Raw genomic sequence first — 17605 nt, 5'->3', positions numbered from 1 at the left:
CGCTTAATTGCCGCCCTCAAATTATAGCAGACAATCACACCCGCCTGCTCGTGCTGGCAAGGCAACACATGGCCGTCTGACCACCTCGCACCAAACCCAGAGACTCTTCTCACTTCTCAGACAATCACTCACACCTGCTGCACTCCCCACCGTTAGCACCTCCATTATTTATTCATTTTGAAACACACCAACACCCATGGACCTCCCTTATACCACAGATGGCTTCTGCACACTGTCTGGCTGTTTATGGTGTCGAGTCCACTGTGACTCCCAAGTCCTTCTCTTAAGGGGTACTTTGAATTTTCAGGTGTCCCTTTGGGTAATCAGACCTCATAATTTTACTTCTTACATGTAATACTTTGCATTTACGGACATTAAATTTTATCTCCTGTAGCCCTGGAATCAGCCTAGTCGCTTTTCTCTGGACCCCCCTCTTGTGCTGTTATGTCTTTTTTGTACTTTGGAAACCAAAACTGCACACAGGACTCAAGCTGAGGCCTCACCAGTGCATTATAAAGGGTGAGCAGAAATTCCTTGGACTTGTACTCCACACATCAGGGCGCTATATAACCGAACCCAAACCTCCTCATGTACCCTTTCCTCTTGCGAGTTCAAACCTTGCCAGTTTCAATCCCTCCAACTGCAGCTTCAGTGTTTAATGACCAGGCCATGTCCTCATCGAACTGCAAGAGTTAGCAATAGTGTTGATCGACAAAATTCAGTGAAGCAGATCTCACACTGAATTCGCTGTGTTCATTTATGGCTTTGTTTGCCACATCTTTTTCTGAAAAGTATCTGTGTGGCAGGCCAAGTCTCTTTTTGTTTCTCATCTAGCACCCCTTGATGCTTTACAAGGCTAACCTGACAGTAGAAGGGTGTAGCAGCCATGTTGGATGGGGATGTCACTACTCGCTTTGCAGTACCTGCTTGATTTGCGTCATACGTGTGTCGAACATTCATGCATGCATACTGTGCACATACTCCACCTTACTACTTTACGCCACTGCCCAGTCTGTTTTGCACATGCGTGAGTAATTCACAGCACATACACACCTATCACGTCACTACCTGATTGGTACTCCAGCTACCTTTGTACTCCGCTAATGTTAAAAAAGATTAAAACTTGTAGTATTTTCATTGAGGGGTACATTTGCTGATCTTAATGAGAAAATTATGAAAATACTTCATTGTTCTGCATATATTCACTGCACGTTGAGTCTTCGCTGCTACATTAAGTGTGTTATGCTCCTTGATATGTAGCGCAGATCAGGCAGTGACAGGAACAGAACCCTAACTGCCCCCAGCATTCAAAGTGCTGAACCCTTGCATCAGAGGCTTTGTGGGTGTCAGTTAGTCAGAGTGACAGGAGTGCAGGAGATGCAGAGAGAGAGAGAGAGAGATGCATTGTGGGTATAACTTTATTAAGGGAGTCACAGTGGTCACCACTGCTGCCTCAGAGCTCAGGCCCATTTTTGGCCACCATACTCAGTCCAGCACAGTTGGCAGAGTGACTGAGTGAGTGTTGGATCCACAAAGCAACTGCACCAGATATTGTGGCACAGATGACTACATTTTTTATAGGTGGAGTGGTGGCTCTGAGGTTAGGGATCTGCACTGGCAATCGGAAGGTTGCCGGTTCGAATCCCGCAAATGCCAATCGGGACTCTGCTCTGTTAGGCCCTTAACCTGCAATTGCTGAGCGCTTTGAGTACTGGGAAAAGCGCTGTATAAATACAGAGAATTATTATTATTACATTGTAATACAGTTGTTTTGCATTATTACGCCGGATGTTTATTATAAATTCTGACTAGAAACGAATGTTGAAATTCTTGATAATGATGCGTCTTCATTTCTCGCCCTGTAGAAGCTATTCTCGTGGTTTCAAATTGAAAGCCTGGATGAGCTGAGCCTTTCAGCTAATCAGCGGCTATCAGAAATGAAACGACTGGCCTGGAGGATAAAAGGTATTGCATTTGTACTTGTGTGTGCTTGAATTTCTACGCACGTATTACTCAAGTGCCCAGCATTAATAATAAAGTGATGGGGCTCTGAAAATATCAGAACGTCATGTGTGCTTCTGCATGCATTCACAGCTCACAGACTTAGGGTTTCGGCTACTAGCATGTATTTTAATTTTTTGCTCTGCGTTTCAGATGCTTATTCCTACAACTTGAAGAAGAAATGGACCTATGGAGTGGGAGCGGACCCTCCTGTCATCACACTTCAGCCAATGGAAATCCGCACATTTCTGATTAGGATTCAGTTTAAGTAGGAAATCTAAAATTGAAGGACGTACGTGATTGTGAAAATCATATTTAACTCAGAAATTACATGATGGTCCAGGGTGATTACCAAAGTATGGGTAATCTTGTGAGGACACTGGTTTGACGACCTGATCTAGGTTTTTTAAGTGTTTGGGTGGGGGGCGGCTATTTGGAAAGGTAAAAACCAATTGTGCCTTAGAAACACTTTATAGAGTTGTGACTGTGCGACTTTATAGAGTTGTGACTGTGCGACTAGGCGTTTATTTTCAACGTACGTGTGAGTGAGAAATTACATATCGGCACCAGAACATGCCATCAGTGGATGTAAGTGAGCACTGTCCTAAAGTATGCTTCCATAATATTTGAGCTAAATGAATTATACCATCTGAAACAAAAATTGTTTAATTAAAATGTATTGTTCAGCCATAGTAAAAAAAAAAATATATATTCTATTGAACTAATAATAAAGTATATTGTGGTGCAGATATGATCATTACTCACAAATCTAGATCAGCACAGTCACAACCCAGAAGTGTTAACCAGTGTTTTGCTCAGGGTCACAGTGATGCCCTGCTCTCTGTATATCTCTGAGCCAAAAGGACCCCTTTTTTCAGGTGTGTCCGAGTTTTACGGAGTCACAGTCTGCACTTTGTGTTAGGGTTGGGTTACACTAAGGGAACTAGCTGGTGGTCAACAGTGGCTCAGGCCTTTAAACCATGTGGCAAATTATCATGTGAATTAAAATTGATTTTATATACAGTATTTGTAAATGAGTAGAAGTTAATGAGCCAAATTCTTAAGCACGCCATCAAAAGACTTAACGTTTTTGCCCCCTTACATAAAATTACCACCACAAGGGTCACACAGGCTGTAATGTGAATGTTTTGTCCTATAACACATAATTATTTGTATGAAGATAATCGATGTAAATGCTTTTCAAGAATAAACATGCGTCTTATTTCATTTAAATATATTTTGGCCACAGCCAACTCATTTATATTTACATGATCAGGTAATAGTCCTTTATTGGCAGGATGTTTGTATACACTGTAGATACAGAAGTTTAAATAAAAAAAAGTCGTAAAACTAATTAGACATAAATCTGATAAACACTTGCCTCTGTGGTATTTAAACCAGGGAGGTCCAGTCTGACCCATCATTTCCCACTTCTCCATGTCGGCCTCATCATGTCAACAGCCACTGCGTTTTTTCTCGACGGCTTAACATTGGCAACCGTCCCCTCGGTTGTCTTCTGCACCGTTGCAAGTTGCAGCTTCATGGAACTCTCTGCATTCACTGGGGTTCTTCTTTTTCTGCTTGATTTTTGTCAGGGTTATCATGGGAATATAAGCATTTCTCTCCCAATGTACAGTTGCCCTGTAATTTAAGAACGCACACATTTAAACCACAAATTGTGAATCAACAATCGTTTGCAGTGTAAATGACGCTTTTGGGATTCAGGAAAGGGACACCTCTTTGACTCTGCTACCCAAAACAGCGCAAATACCACAAGGCCATTTCGGATCTCTACTAGGAAATCACATCCTTTCCTTACAAGAAATTTTTGTTCATTAGTTAATCTTGGAACACATTTTACAAACATTCAACTCGTGTGAAGGTTTTCAGTCCAAATCAGCTGCCTTGATCCACCAGAGATTTCAAGCTGATCCGCAGTTTAGCTGGTGGTTGTTGACCATTCTTGGTTTAGGCCGCTGCATCTCCAGTGCTGCTGTGACCAGGTCTTTCTTTTGGACAAGAAGTTAACATACCCATAATGAAGTCCTTTGGCCCAGCAGAGATGTTCATTGATAAGGAAGGCCGCGTTGTCCTGCAGGCTGATAGGACTGCTTTCTGCCAAAAATTGGTGTTGTCAATTGATTTACCAAATACTCTCATGTTTAAGTTCTCCTGCGGATAAGTCGGGGCTTGATTTTACCATCTAAAATCTGGTATTTGATAATGTCGGTCATATAAGTCGAATGCAGAAAACTCCTGCTATTGCTCCAAGAGACAATGATATGCTAACACCAACCTGAGAGAGTAACCACGGAGCACACGGCCTTTTTCTTCTATGTATTGTGCCTACGTGACCACACGGTGAGACCCAAACTATTCTGAAGTGACGTTTGCACTGTTTTATGTATCTCTCACCCTCATACACCTTTATCAATAGAGCATCCCTTATCTATGATGGAGCGTTTGATCAGAAAAAAAATATGAAGCTGGTTTTAAATTAAAAGTCGTCAATGCAGCGAAACAAATTGGTAACTGCGCTACTGCAACAAAATTTGATGTGTCTGAGAAACTTTTTGCGAGATTGGAGGAAGGAAGAAGAAATTTTTGAAAATTAAGTGGTGTATTTTTGAACAGGCGTATAAGTCAGGGTCTAATTTTATAATCGATTTTTCGGGTTTCAAAACCCAAACTTCTATGCGAATATACAGTAATCCCTCGCTATATCGCGCTTCGCCTTTCACGGCTTCACTCCATCGCGGATTTTATATATAAGCATATTTAAATATATATCGCGGATTTTTCGCTGCTTCGCGGATTTCTGCGGACAATGGGTCTTTTAATTTCTGGTACATGCTTCCTCAGTTGGTTTGCCCAGTTGATTTCATACAAGGGACGCTATTGGCAGATGGCTGAGAAGCTACCCAACTTACTTTTCTCTTTCTCTCTCTTGCGCTTTCTCTGATCCTGACGTAGGGGGATTGAGCAGGGGGGCTGTTCGCACACCTAGACGATACGGACGCTCGTCTAAAAATGCTGAAAGATTATCTTCACGTTGCTATCTTTTGTGCAGCTGCTTCCTGAAAGGACATGCTGCACCGTGCTTCGCATACTTAAAAGCTCGAAGGGCACGTATTGATTTGTGCTTGAAAAACAAACTGTCTCTCTCTATCTCTCTTTCTGTGCTCTTGAAGGAGGGGGTGTGAGCTGCCGCCTTCGACTGCTTTGTGCCGCGGTGCTTCGCATTCTTAAAAGCTAAACAGCCCTATTGATTTTCCTCTGTCTTTCTGACAGACTCTGCTCCTGACGCGCACTCCTTTGAAGAGGAAGATATGTTTGCATTCTTTTAATTGTGAGACGGAACTGTCATCTCTGTCTTGTCATGGAGCACAGTTTAAACTTTTGAAAAAGAGACAAATGTTTGTTTGCAGTGTTTGAATAACGTTCCTGTCTCTCTACAACCTCCTGTGTTTCTGCGCAAATCTGTGACCCAAGCATGACAATATAAAAATAACCATATAAACATATGGTTTCTACTTTGCGGATTTTCTTATTTCGCGGGTGGCTCTGGAACGCAACCCCCACGATGGAGGAGGGATTACTGTATACTTAAGTGTGCTGAATCCATTTCTGAAATTGGAACTTCTCTACCACAAACTTTCCACAAGATATCTGGTTGACTACGCTAACAATGCCAGCACTGCCTAAAGCCACACACGTTGGTCAGAGGGTACCTCCTGGACTCGTGCTAAAATCCAACTTGGCCATGCAATGCAGAGGGATCTTTATGGGTTTCACATTAGTTACATTATTTATGGAGCACAGAGTGTGGCAGATGTGTGGTGGTCTCACCTGCTTAAATTTTTTGCAGGGGTAGTTTTTCATCTCTTTGGGTTCCTCATTGCGTCCTTTTCTTTTGTTCTGCAGCAGCTTCCTTTTCTGCTCCGTTGGTATCGCAATTCCTCCACTGGAAAAAAATTAATAAAGTATAATAATAATTAATCATTCTATAGATAGATAGATAGATAGATAATTAATCCCAAGGGGAAATTCACATTCTCCAGCAGCAGCATACTGATACAAAAAACAATATTAAAGATTGATAACAATGCAGGTAAAAACAGACAATAACTTTATATAATGTTAACGTTTACCCCCCTGGGTGGAAGTGAAGAGTCGCATAGTTTGGGAGAGGAACGATCTCCTCAGTCTGTCAGTGGAGCAGGATGGTGACAGCAGTCTGTCACTGAAGCTGCTCCTCTGTCTGGAGATGATCCTGTTCAGTGGATTCTCCATGATTGACAGGAGTCTGCTCAGCGCCCGTCGCTCCACCACAGATGTCAAACTGTCCAGCTCCATGCCTACAATAGAGCCTGCCTTCCTCACCAGTTTGTCCAGGCATGAGGCGTCCTTCTTCTTAATGCTGCCTCCCCAGCACATCACCGCATAGAAGAGGGTGCTCGCCACAACCGTCTGATAGAACATCTGCAGCATCTTATTGCAGATGTTGAAGGACGCCAGCCTTCTAAGGAAGTATAACCGGCTCTGTCCTTTCTTACACAGAGCATCAGTATTTACATTTATTTAGCACTTTTCTCACTCCTCAAAGCGTTTTACAAGCCACTTTAACCACCACTAATATGCAGCACCCACCTGGATGATGCGGCAACAGCCATTTTTGCACTAGTATGGCTCGCCACATGAGCTGTAGGGCGGTGAAGGGGTGAGAAAGAAAATAAGCCAATATGAGATGGGGTGATTAGGAGACAATGGAGGGCAATTTAAGCCAGGACATTGGGAAACACCCAACTTTTTACCAAATATACCCAGGGGTCTTTTATGACCGCAGAGAGTCAGGACCGTGGTTTTACGTCTCATCTGAAGGATGCGGCCATTTTTTATAGCGCAGTGTCACTATCACTACACTGGGCCACGGGGATCCACATTCAGACCACAGGGTAAGCGCCCTGCTGGCCTCACCAACACCTCTCCCAGCAGCAACCCAAGCTTTTCATGGTTGGTCTCCCGTCCAAGTACAGGTCAGGCCCAAAAGCTTCAGGTGGATGACCTGTTCTGAAGTGCAGGTGGTATGGCTGCTGCCTCAGTGACAAATTCCTGTATCTTCAAAACATGCAATGGATTTGCTGTAAACGGTTTGTCTTTAGGAATTATTACAAAAACACCATCTAATTCAGGGATGGGGTGGGGTTCAATATTGCAAGAGCAATAGACACAAGACACAGGTCTTTCTAGAACTCGGCTAGTGTGACCTTCCGATTTTTGGTCACCTCTCTTTACCAAGACCCTTCACTCCCAATCGCTTACTCTGGCCAGGCAGCCATCTCTGTGAAGAGCTATAGTTGTTTAACCTTCTTCCATTTATGAATTACTAGCTAAAGTATCTGGCGTTGCCCAGTTATATTTGTAGAACGGGTTAAGGAAAGAAAAGAGATTGATTAAATGGTGACCCTGTTGTTATTCCCGTCCGTCATCCACACTGCCTCTCTATCCAGGTCTCTACTCTTGCGAGTTTTTTTATTTTTATTTTCTGGGTCCGACTTGATTCCAAAACTGCTGTCATGTCCCGTCAGTTCAAGATGGACATTTCATAGTGCTTAAATTAAGAATTAAGAAAAGCAGGCATTAAATGATGCGTTATTTCTCCTTTAAGTTGCACTGCACTTTCACTCTCGATCAGCACCCGCTACTCCATTTTATATTGGAGTAGAGAGAAGCAGCATGCAGCAGTGTCCAGGTAAGTCATGTTGGTCATTTTGTCTGCCAGTCTGACTTCATTCTGTTGTGCCAACTGTAGCACACATGGGGGAGAAAAAAAAACACACTGGGAGCCCCAGGGTCAAAACTTGGGGTTCCAAAGATGTCTAATTGGTCTGCATGGCCCTTTAGAGCAACGCTGCAGAATCAAGTCCAGATCAGTCAAAGGGAGTGGGACTGTAGGGGACCAGACAGACATATAGATGGAGGCCCCTGTGCTCTTGCCACCCTTCAATGTGGCAGCCATTTCTCGGTCATCTTCTTCAGAACTGTGCCACAATACAATTCTGTCGCCAAGCTCTGCAGGCAATTCCTTGGACCTGTTCAAGTGTGGGACCCTCTATGGACAAGTGTGCGCCATTCCTAATCAGTCTAATCAATTGAATTGACCACAGGTGGGCTCCAACCATTGATGAGCGATAGCCTGGGATGCACCAGAGCCAAATTTCAGATGTCACAGCACTGGGTCTGAATTCTTGTGTCAATGTAATATTTCACTTTCTTTTTTTTTAATACATGTTAAAAGTTTCTAAACTCCTGTGTCATTCCTTTGTCATTCTGGGGTACTAAGTGTTGCTTGATGAGGGAAAACATGAATTTAAATGACTTTACCATTAGGCTGCAACGTAACAAAATGTGAAAAACGTGAAGGGGATTGAAGACTTTCTGATGGCACCGTGTGTAATAATCGCCACTTACACCTCACCTTGACCACCTTTAAAAAAACATTTGGATGTGACATTGGGACGGCTTAGCTATTAGAGAGTCGTACAAGCTGGACGGCCCCCTCCTGTTTGTCAATAGTCTTTACGTGAATACCAGGTCATGTGCATGGCATTAAAAAAATAAGTGAATTAACGTTAGAACAATCTAGATGAGTACAGCCCAACAAAGTTCGCCAGTCCTATCTGCTTATCTCCTCCAAAATAACGTTACTTTGAGTTTCGAAGGTCCCTAAAATCCTACTGTCCACACTGCTTGATCGTTTATTCCATGTGGGGCAAAAAAAAAAAAAAACCTTCGGAATTCTGTGCCAAAATTTCCTTTAAGTTTCCAACTGTGTCCCCGTGTTCTCAAATTCATTTTAAAGTCTCGATCCACACGATTAATTTCCATCATAATTTTAAACACTTCAGTCAGGTCTCCTCTTACTCTTCTGTAAAGGCTCAGCTCTTTTAATCTTTACAACTCATCCCCTGTAGCCCTGAATCAGCCTCGTCGCTCTTCTCTGGACCTTCTCTTGTACTGCTATGTCCTTTTTGGAGCCCCAAACTGCACACAGGACTCCAGATGAGGCCTCACCAGTGTGTTATAAAGCTTGAGCAGAACCTCCTGTGACTTGTACTGCACACGTCAGGGCGCTATATAACCTGACGTTCTGTTAGCCTTCGTAATGGCTTCTGAACATTGTCTGGCAGTTGATAGTGTCAAGTCCACTATGACTCCTAAGTCCTTGTCATAAAGTGTATTTTTAATTTTCAGACCTCCCATTGCGTACTCAAACCTAACATTTTTACTTTCTACACGTCATATTTTACATTTCCTTACATTAAGCCTGTTTGCTGCTCAAGTCCCTCTGTGATGATTCCAAGGATTCGAGATTTATCTGTCAATCCACGAGCTTGGCGGATATGGAGGCAACTTGGCTTTTAGTGAACCAAACAAGCATGAAGGATGGAATGGTCCCCTATCCTTTGTCAGAGTCCATATGTAAATGTTATATTCCATACCCTATCACAATATTTTTTTTTAAAAAATAAGCATGATGGATTGAATGGCCTTCTCTCGTTTGTCAGACATGTGTTCCGAGTGCAGATAACCTCCAACTTTTGTATTTCACATTAAAAAAAATAAATAAATAAATAAACAATCAGTGTCCACTCACCCCACTTTTGCTCTGGCTTTGGGACCCCAATTAGCTTCTGGGTTCTCTTGGAAACGTTTCAGATGTTGCTTCCGTGATTTGGGATTGGCATCTTCTCGGATATCAAAGCATGCCTGTAGACTGGGCAAAAAAAAAAAAAATTGCCCATTAAGTGACATGTTATCACGTGCCTCAGCATTTGAAAAAGGTGACGCTGCAGGACTCACACAGGTTCACAGGATAGGATGTGGTAGGACGGGCTGGTCACCGACAGCTTCTCCTTCTTCACTGGATTCTTTTTTTCCTACGCAAAAAAAACACAAAGATAAAAAAAAAATCCAACCACTAACAGCCATTCAGTAACTGGTGACCAAGAAATGGTAGGTCTGTACAGTACATACCCAGCACCTCATGATATCCCAGACTACAGTGGGAGGCGCATCGGTCTTGAGGGCATTCTTGCAGGCATGAGAGAGGGAAACTCTGAATCCTGCATGAAGGAAAGCAGATCTGCAGGACAAAACAAGAAGAAATGAGATAGATAGATAGATAGATAGATAGATAGATAGATAGATAGATAGATAGATAGATAGATAGATAGATAGATAGATAGATAGATGTGAAAGGCACTATATAATAATAGATAGATATAAAAGGCACTATATAAAAGATAGATAGATAGATAGATAGATGTGAAAGGCACTATATAATAATAGATAGATATAAAAGGCACTATATAAAAGATAGATAGATGGATAGATAGATGTGAAAGGCACTATATAATAATAGATAGATACTTTATTAATCCCAAGGGGAAATTCACATACTCCAACAGCAGCATACTGATAAAGAACAATATTAAATTAGAGAGTAATAAAAATGCAGGTAAAAACAGACAATAACTTTGTATAATGTTAACGCTTTTTCCTCTGTAAATACAGGGCGAGTCAAAATTATGTTAACACAAATGGATTATTTTAATCTCGACCTCACCTTTCCAGGTCGATGGACAGGTCATGCTGGACCGCTGACATGGCCTCTACACTCCCCTGATTTGACACCCTGTGATTTCTGCTTATGGGGTATGGTGAAGAAGCGCATGTGTATAGCAGGAAAGCTCGTGATATCAATGACCTGAAGGACAGAATACGGATTGTGGTATCATCTTAATCTCAGCGAAATGCATGTCCGGGCTTTAAATGGTACTGTTGCTCGTTGGTTTTTGCGTGTTGAACTTGATGGTGAACAGATTGAGACATTCCTGTAAATCATCTTGTACATATGAAGTATGTTTTGTGAATAAATTGTTTCCACCATTCAAATGCTAATATAATTTTGACTCAGCCTGTATATTCCTAATGCGGCTATTGACATGAAATTTTCACCAGATGTCGGTAACAACCCAAGTAATCCACACATATAAAGAAATCAAAATAAATAAGTCCATAAATTATGTGTAAGAAAGTGGAATGACACAGGGAATAAATATTAAAAATGCTTACTGAAATTTACTTAATACTTAGTAGAAAAGCCTTTATTGGTAATGACAGCTTCAAGACTGCGGTGGGCTGGCACCCTGCCTGGGGTTTGTTTCCTGCCTTGCGCCCTGTGTTGGCTCCAACAGACCCCCGTGACCCTGTAGCTAGGATAAAGCGGGTTGGATAATGCATGGATGGATGGATGGACAGCTTCAAGACACCACCTGTATGTCGCTTGCATTGCTCAGGTGTGATTTTGGCCCATTCTTCCACACAAACCGTCTTCAAATCTTGAAGGTTCTGGAGTTCTTTTCTATGAACTCTGATCTTCAGTTCTTTCCATTGAATTTCAATTGGATTCAAGCCGGGTGATTGTCTGGGCCATTCTAGCAGCTTCTTTATTTTCTGAAACCAATTGAGAGTTTCCTTGGCTGTGTGTTTAGAATCCTTGTCTTGCTGAAATGTCCCCCCTCGTTTCATCTTCAGCATCCTGGTAAGATGGCAGCAGATTCTTATCAAGGATGTCCCAATACATTTCTCCATTCATCCTTCCTTCAGTTCTATGAAATCTGCCAGCCCCACACCATGATGTCCCCACCTCTAAACTTCACTGCTGGTGTGGCGTTATTGGGGTGATGTGCAGTGCCATTTCTCCTCCAAACACTGTGTACAATGACATCCAAAGAGTTTGATTTTAGTCTCCTATGACCAGACTCTGTTCTCCCAGTATTTCATTGGCTTGTCCAAATGTTGTGCAGCAAACTCTAAACGAGCTTCAACCTGCTTTTTCTTCAGCAGTGGAGTCTTGTGCGGTGAGCGTACATAAAGACCATGGCGGTTGAGTACATTACTTATTGTTTTCTTTGGAACAACTGGACCTGCTCATTCCAGGTCTTTCTGAAGCTCTCGGCGAGCGGTCCCTGGCTCTTGGACGACTCTTCTGATTATTCATTTGACAGAAATCTTGCGAGGAGCACCTGGTCGTGGCCAGTTTATGGTGAGATAATGTTCTTTCCATTTCCGGATTAAGGCCCCAACGGAGCTAACTGGAACATTCAGAAGTTTTGAAATACGTCCGGGACCGATGCCATCAGTAATGTTGTGAAGGTCTTGAGAGAGCTCTTTGCTTTTACCCATCATGAGATGCTTCTTGTGTGACACCTTGAGAATGAGAAACCTTTTAATAGGCCATCAATTAGGACTAAACCAGCGGATATTCATTTGCACTGATAGGGGGCTATCCTGACAGATTTCAGCTGGTGTCTTGGCTTTCCATGCCTTTTTGCACCTCCTTTTCTTCAGGTGTTCAATACTTTTTCCACTTCATTACACACAGCTTAATTTATGGACTTATTTGTTTTGAATTCTTTGGATGTGTGGATTACTTTGATTGTTAACATCATCTGGTGAAAATGTCATGTCAATATCCTTTTTAGAAATACATTTACTGAGAAAAACGTTGACGCGTTCAATACTTATTTTCCCCGCTGTATGCAAGCTTTGTGGAAAACACAGGAGGAGAAGGCTGGTTCTTGCCTTGCACGCTGTGTTGACATTGAATTTAAGTGTGGTTAAGAATGTTAATGCATTGCAATCCATGTGCTGAAGTGTCACTAACATGACGTTACTCAGGACCCTGCCCGTCTTAGTTTCTGGTCCTCACTCCAAACTCGGGGACTTGAAATCAGGAAGCATCGTCTCACCCAGTTGAGCTAAAGAGAACCTCCTTTGCTCACATGAGCCAACAGGCTGCTGACTTCTCATTGGAGCTTCTCGGTTACACAGTGGGCTTTGGGTCTGTAAGGGAGCCAGAAGACCCTCATGTCACTTCATACCTGTCTCGTTCCTGTCAGAACCCAACACAACGGCTAACAAGTACCTCATCTGCAGCAGGGGTGGTGTGTTGCAGTGAATGATGCTGCTCAGATTGTCCAGCGTGTAATAGAGAGGCACATCAGGAAGCTCCTGTGGAACAAGGAAGAAAGGTCAGCCATGTAGAGATCAGAGTCCACTTGCCAAAGTGTTCATTGAGCAGCTGAAGTCCTCACCTCTGTGATCATACTAAGCATGCCCTGAATTCGACTGGAGGTGTTGAATCTCTGAGAGTTTGTGGAGACGGCCGACAAAACCTTTTGGACAAACTCGGTGTTGTGGATCGCTTCGGCCCACACTGGTCCACCCATCTAAGGGGAAGTGAGGAGAAACTGTCAGAGGAAACAGGAGTCTTTGATAATGACTGGGTTATCCTAAGGAGGGGGGTATAAAAATCACTTTGTGTTGAACTTGGCTCATTAATTTCCTGTAATGTATACGGCCCTAAAAATGCAATAAATGGATAAAAAGAGAACTACAAACTTGCAAGAACGATTGGCTATAAGCCCTATATTTTAAGGTCACACAATCCATTAACCCAAATGGACAAATAAATAACATTCTTAAACACAAAATACTGGGTCAGGAGGGCAAGCAGCACTAGACACAATGGAGGAACCGACCGCGAGTAGGGTCCAATTCCATTACAGGGACCACCCTGAAATCCACTTAACACACATATACTTGAGGATGTTACAGGAAAACCCACTAACACTGGAAAAAGATGCAGACCCGCCACATATAAGACTGGGTATAAGTTCTTTGCCATGATGTGCCATGTTGAACTTCCAGTGACCAGTATGAAAGTGTGAGAGCGAGAACACCAAATGTAACACACCTGAGACCTTGTAACACTAACGAGTCACATGACACCGGGCAGGGAAAATGGCTAATTGGGCACAATTTGGACATTTTTCACTTAGGGGTGTACTCACTTTTGTTGCCAGCGGTTTAGACATTAATGGCGGTGTGTCGAGTTATTTTGAGGCACAGCAAATCTACGCTGTCATACAAGCTGTACACGGTCTACTTTACATTGTGTCAAAGTGTCACATCTTCAGTGTTGTCCCATGACAAGATATAATAAAATATTTACAAAAATGTGAGGGGTATATTCACTTTTGTGAGATACTATGTATATATATATATATATATATATATATATATATATATATATATAAATCCAACATCTGTCTTTTCACAAGAGAACTATTTAACGGATTTAGATCGGGTTTTTTTCTATATCTGCTTGAACATTCCGGTTGATTTTGTGACTTCTCTCATCACACTAAGAATCATAGCTCGCTTGTGGTACCAATTAATTTGTGCGAATCCAAGAGAGAGGCTGGGGATTGAAGGAAGGGGGCGGGGCCATCCTCACTCATGCGCCAGTCTCCATACGAGTTGCTCTACCTTTCACCACGTGTTGGAGCGCATTTTGCCTCCACTTAGCTAGTGAAACCTGTTTGTTCAACAGACATTATCATCTAGAGATGTTAAGGAGTAACTTTTGACGTTTTGGAGCTATATATTTTTTAGAAGTTACCGGCTCATTGGTAAAGATATCACGGCCACATGCTCTTCTTCCCACGTGGGGGGCACTCTCCCATCAGACCTGAACACAATCAGATACAGTACTAACGTCTACTGATTTTTAAAGTTTGTCCGGTTTCATTACTACGTGGGCGCAGCTAGTTTATACATAAATGCAGCTCTTTCCAAAGATTCCACATTTGTTTTCTTGCCACTGTAACTTTGACTTTAACCAAGCATTAATTTAGATCATGGTCCCCCAAACTGCCCTGGAGTTACTTACTGACATTTAGGGTTCTTTGCACCAGAAGAAAAAAAAACAAGAATATTCTATACAAAGACACTCTGAGGTATTAACAGTAGCTGTGTAGTAAATACAACATGTCTGAGGCTAATAAGATTTGGTCATATAGGATTTGTAATTCCTTTTTAACTTTCCACTTTCTCACCTGGGCAAGGCCATGTAACATAAAGCAAATGAAACTCTTTGGCTCACCTGGTGCCGCTGGCCACAGTACTCACAAGAGGGCCCAATTGGTGGTCCAGTTGCTGCTGAATACTTCATGCTGTGAAAAAAGGAGCACAAAGGCCACAATAAATGAAGTCTGCGTCCATTTGTCTAAACTCCAATGAGAATTTGGAGTACTTTGGGACTTGAGCATACACTAAACGTGGAGATAGATGGGCTACAGTTCAACACAATGTGTGGGTAATTAAAAGCTTTCAGAATTTATGGACACCTGAGTGGAGCGAGTGTATGATCACGCCAGTGTATTTTCATGTTGGGCTCAAAAAAAAAAAAATTGTGAGGTTGACATACAGTGCGTTGTGGATTCCCATAATATGCTTCATCGATAAACACCACCACCAAATGTAATGAATAATTTCTTCTCAGTGTCAAAATGAAGTAGTTGTTTGAGGATGTAAGCAGACCCCCACCTTAACATTCTCAAACTCATTCAATCCAATCCATCATGGTGTAGGGCTGAGTCGATTCTAGAAGCAACCAAAACCTGGATGGGATGCTGTGGACAAACACCAAGAAGCATTTTAGTTCAGAGATTTACACTGGTGAACTGTCAGTGGTCATTCGTGCACCCACAACATCTGGCTGAGATGTAATTTCCTTGTAGCGCAAGCTGAAGGAGTGACTCCCATTAGTCATCCATGCAGAGACCATCTCTGAACACTGCAAGTGGAGCAGTTCCTGGTGATGTCTGTCAGCCCTCACCTTTTTTGTGCAGCGTCACCACTACTCTCCACCCGTGCACAGTGCAAATCCCATCCTCATCGCCACATGAATTGTCATGGACCCACACTATGAAGTGTCTCATTTTGAAGATTTGTACTATGGTGAACTGCTGCTGGTCATTCGCGAACCCCCAACATCTGGCTCAGATGTGACCTCCTAGTAACGTAAGCTAAAGAAGTAAATCCAGTAGTCAGCCACACAGACACCATCTCTAAACACTGCGAGGGGAGACTCTTCCTGGGGACATCAGCTGATCTCTCTTCGTCTGTCAGCCCCCACCTGTTTTGTGCAACATCATCACTACAGATGCCAATAGACTGTAGGGCCCACCTGACAATGTACTAACATGGGCCAATTTATCATTGACTATCAACCGGAAACACACACACATCCTTGAGGTGTTGGAACAAAATTCACGAATACATGGAGAGTGTGTGGGAGTCTTGTATGGAGTGAACCACAACTAAAGGAGATGATAATGAAACAAAGCTAGTTTGGAGGTGGAAGGCTTCAATTCTAGAAAGATGAAGGTGACAGTTGAAGGCAAAGTGGCTGGCTGTTAATAATGCTTTGTTTCTAGTCTGAGGAGCCTACTATCTCATGAGTAATATGACATGAGGATGGACTTTCAAACGGTTGTGTGAAGTGATCTGTTTTCATATTTTACATACAATATTAAAACATGTACCCTTGTAGTGATAAAGCACATATTTAGCAAAACTTTTATTAGGCAAAGAAAAACATTTCTTGCAACCTTTGATGTATCAGAGAACAGATAAGATCTTCTTACACCTGTTCTACTTAGAGAACACCAGATGAGAACCAGGAAGAACTAAGAACTAGGGGCCTAGCACACAGCCATGAGTGAAACGCCGAGTTATTGACAGGCTCAAGGACATAAGTCATGCCAAGCCAGGCTTGGTTAAAGGACACAAGGCCTGGACATGCTGTAAGAGCAGAGTCGGTCCGACACTAAAACATCTCATTTATAGATATATCAAGACTGAGTAGCGCTAAAAAAAATAAACATTGATCTCCAGAAGTGATCGTTACTGAGACGGTCAACAAGAAACCAAGTGCCAAAAAAATCAGAACATTGAGAAAGATCATCGTGAGAAGGCATAAAGCAAGAGGTTCAAAACCAAAATAACAAAATTAGAAATACACAAATTAAGATTTAGAATTTTTTAGCAAATTATCAAAATCACGGATAGCAAATGGAGTCTCATGCCGGAATATGTTGCGTTTATAATGTCAGACATCACACAGAGCAGGGCCAAGCCCCTCAGCAAGCTAGAGACACATACGCAACCTACACAATGGCAGCTCTTGTAAACAAATAGTGTCACAGAACAGTAATAACATAAAAATAACAAAATAAACCTTTTTCTTGAAGAAGAAAAACAAAAGAATAAACCCAACTAGGAATATTCTGTGGAACAATAAACTAATATTGCCACATACAGATTTCGGGAACAGCACTACGAGATGAAGGAAATAATTTTCAAAGTGGTCCATTGACAATGCCATTGGTCCAAGAGACGAGGCAGGGAAGCACAAGACTGGCACAAATTCAGGGCTACACAGAATTGTTGTGTCTCCCCTGCCATCAGTTCCATCTTGGATCAGAGACCAACTAGTAATGTAAAAAACATGAAAGAGCCACCTGACCCTCTAGGCATACTGAGTGACCAGACCCCTAGAAAGAAGGGCAGCTATCCATCCAGGTTGTATTGCTACGATTTGTCACACTCATTTTGCTTTGCTTCTGCTATAGGCACATTAGGAATCTTTAAATCTTTCAGGGTGGATATCGACACGAGGGTTTGATGG

General features: G+C 42.3%; 2 protein-coding genes across 2 annotated transcripts in view; one reads left to right on the top strand and one right to left on the bottom strand.

Moving 5' to 3' along the window:
• The window catches only part of man2b1 (mannosidase, alpha, class 2B, member 1), a 73943-nt gene extending 70705 nt beyond the window's left edge, over positions 1-3238 (top strand). Inside the window, exons 23-24 of the mRNA XM_028823391.2 lie at positions 1866-1965; positions 2155-3238. Coding sequence (XP_028679224.1) covers positions 1866-1965; positions 2155-2273 — 219 coding nt within the window. The 3' untranslated portion in view covers positions 2274-3238. The remainder of the gene's footprint in view (positions 1-1865; positions 1966-2154) is intronic.
• Positions 3239-3258: 20 nt separating this feature from the next.
• trmt1 (tRNA methyltransferase 1) overlaps positions 3259-17605 on the bottom strand; it is a 36489-nt gene continuing 22142 nt past the window's right edge. The window contains exons 9-16 of the mRNA XM_028823392.2: positions 15017-15086; positions 13164-13298; positions 12995-13080; positions 10039-10147; positions 9865-9941; positions 9659-9778; positions 5851-5965; positions 3259-3642 (exon numbers count right to left, since the gene is read on the bottom strand). Of these exons, the coding sequence (XP_028679225.1) occupies positions 3559-3642; positions 5851-5965; positions 9659-9778; positions 9865-9941; positions 10039-10147; positions 12995-13080; positions 13164-13298; positions 15017-15086 (796 nt within the window). The 3' untranslated portion in view covers positions 3259-3558. The remainder of the gene's footprint in view (positions 3643-5850; positions 5966-9658; positions 9779-9864; positions 9942-10038; positions 10148-12994; positions 13081-13163; positions 13299-15016; positions 15087-17605) is intronic.

Source organism: Erpetoichthys calabaricus, chromosome 17, assembly GCF_900747795.2.
Source record: "Erpetoichthys calabaricus chromosome 17, fErpCal1.3, whole genome shotgun sequence".
Taxonomy (NCBI): domain Eukaryota; kingdom Metazoa; phylum Chordata; class Cladistia; order Polypteriformes; family Polypteridae; genus Erpetoichthys; species Erpetoichthys calabaricus.
The sequence above is the reverse complement of the archived record's forward strand: the minus strand, read 5'-3'. Positions and strand labels throughout refer to the sequence as shown.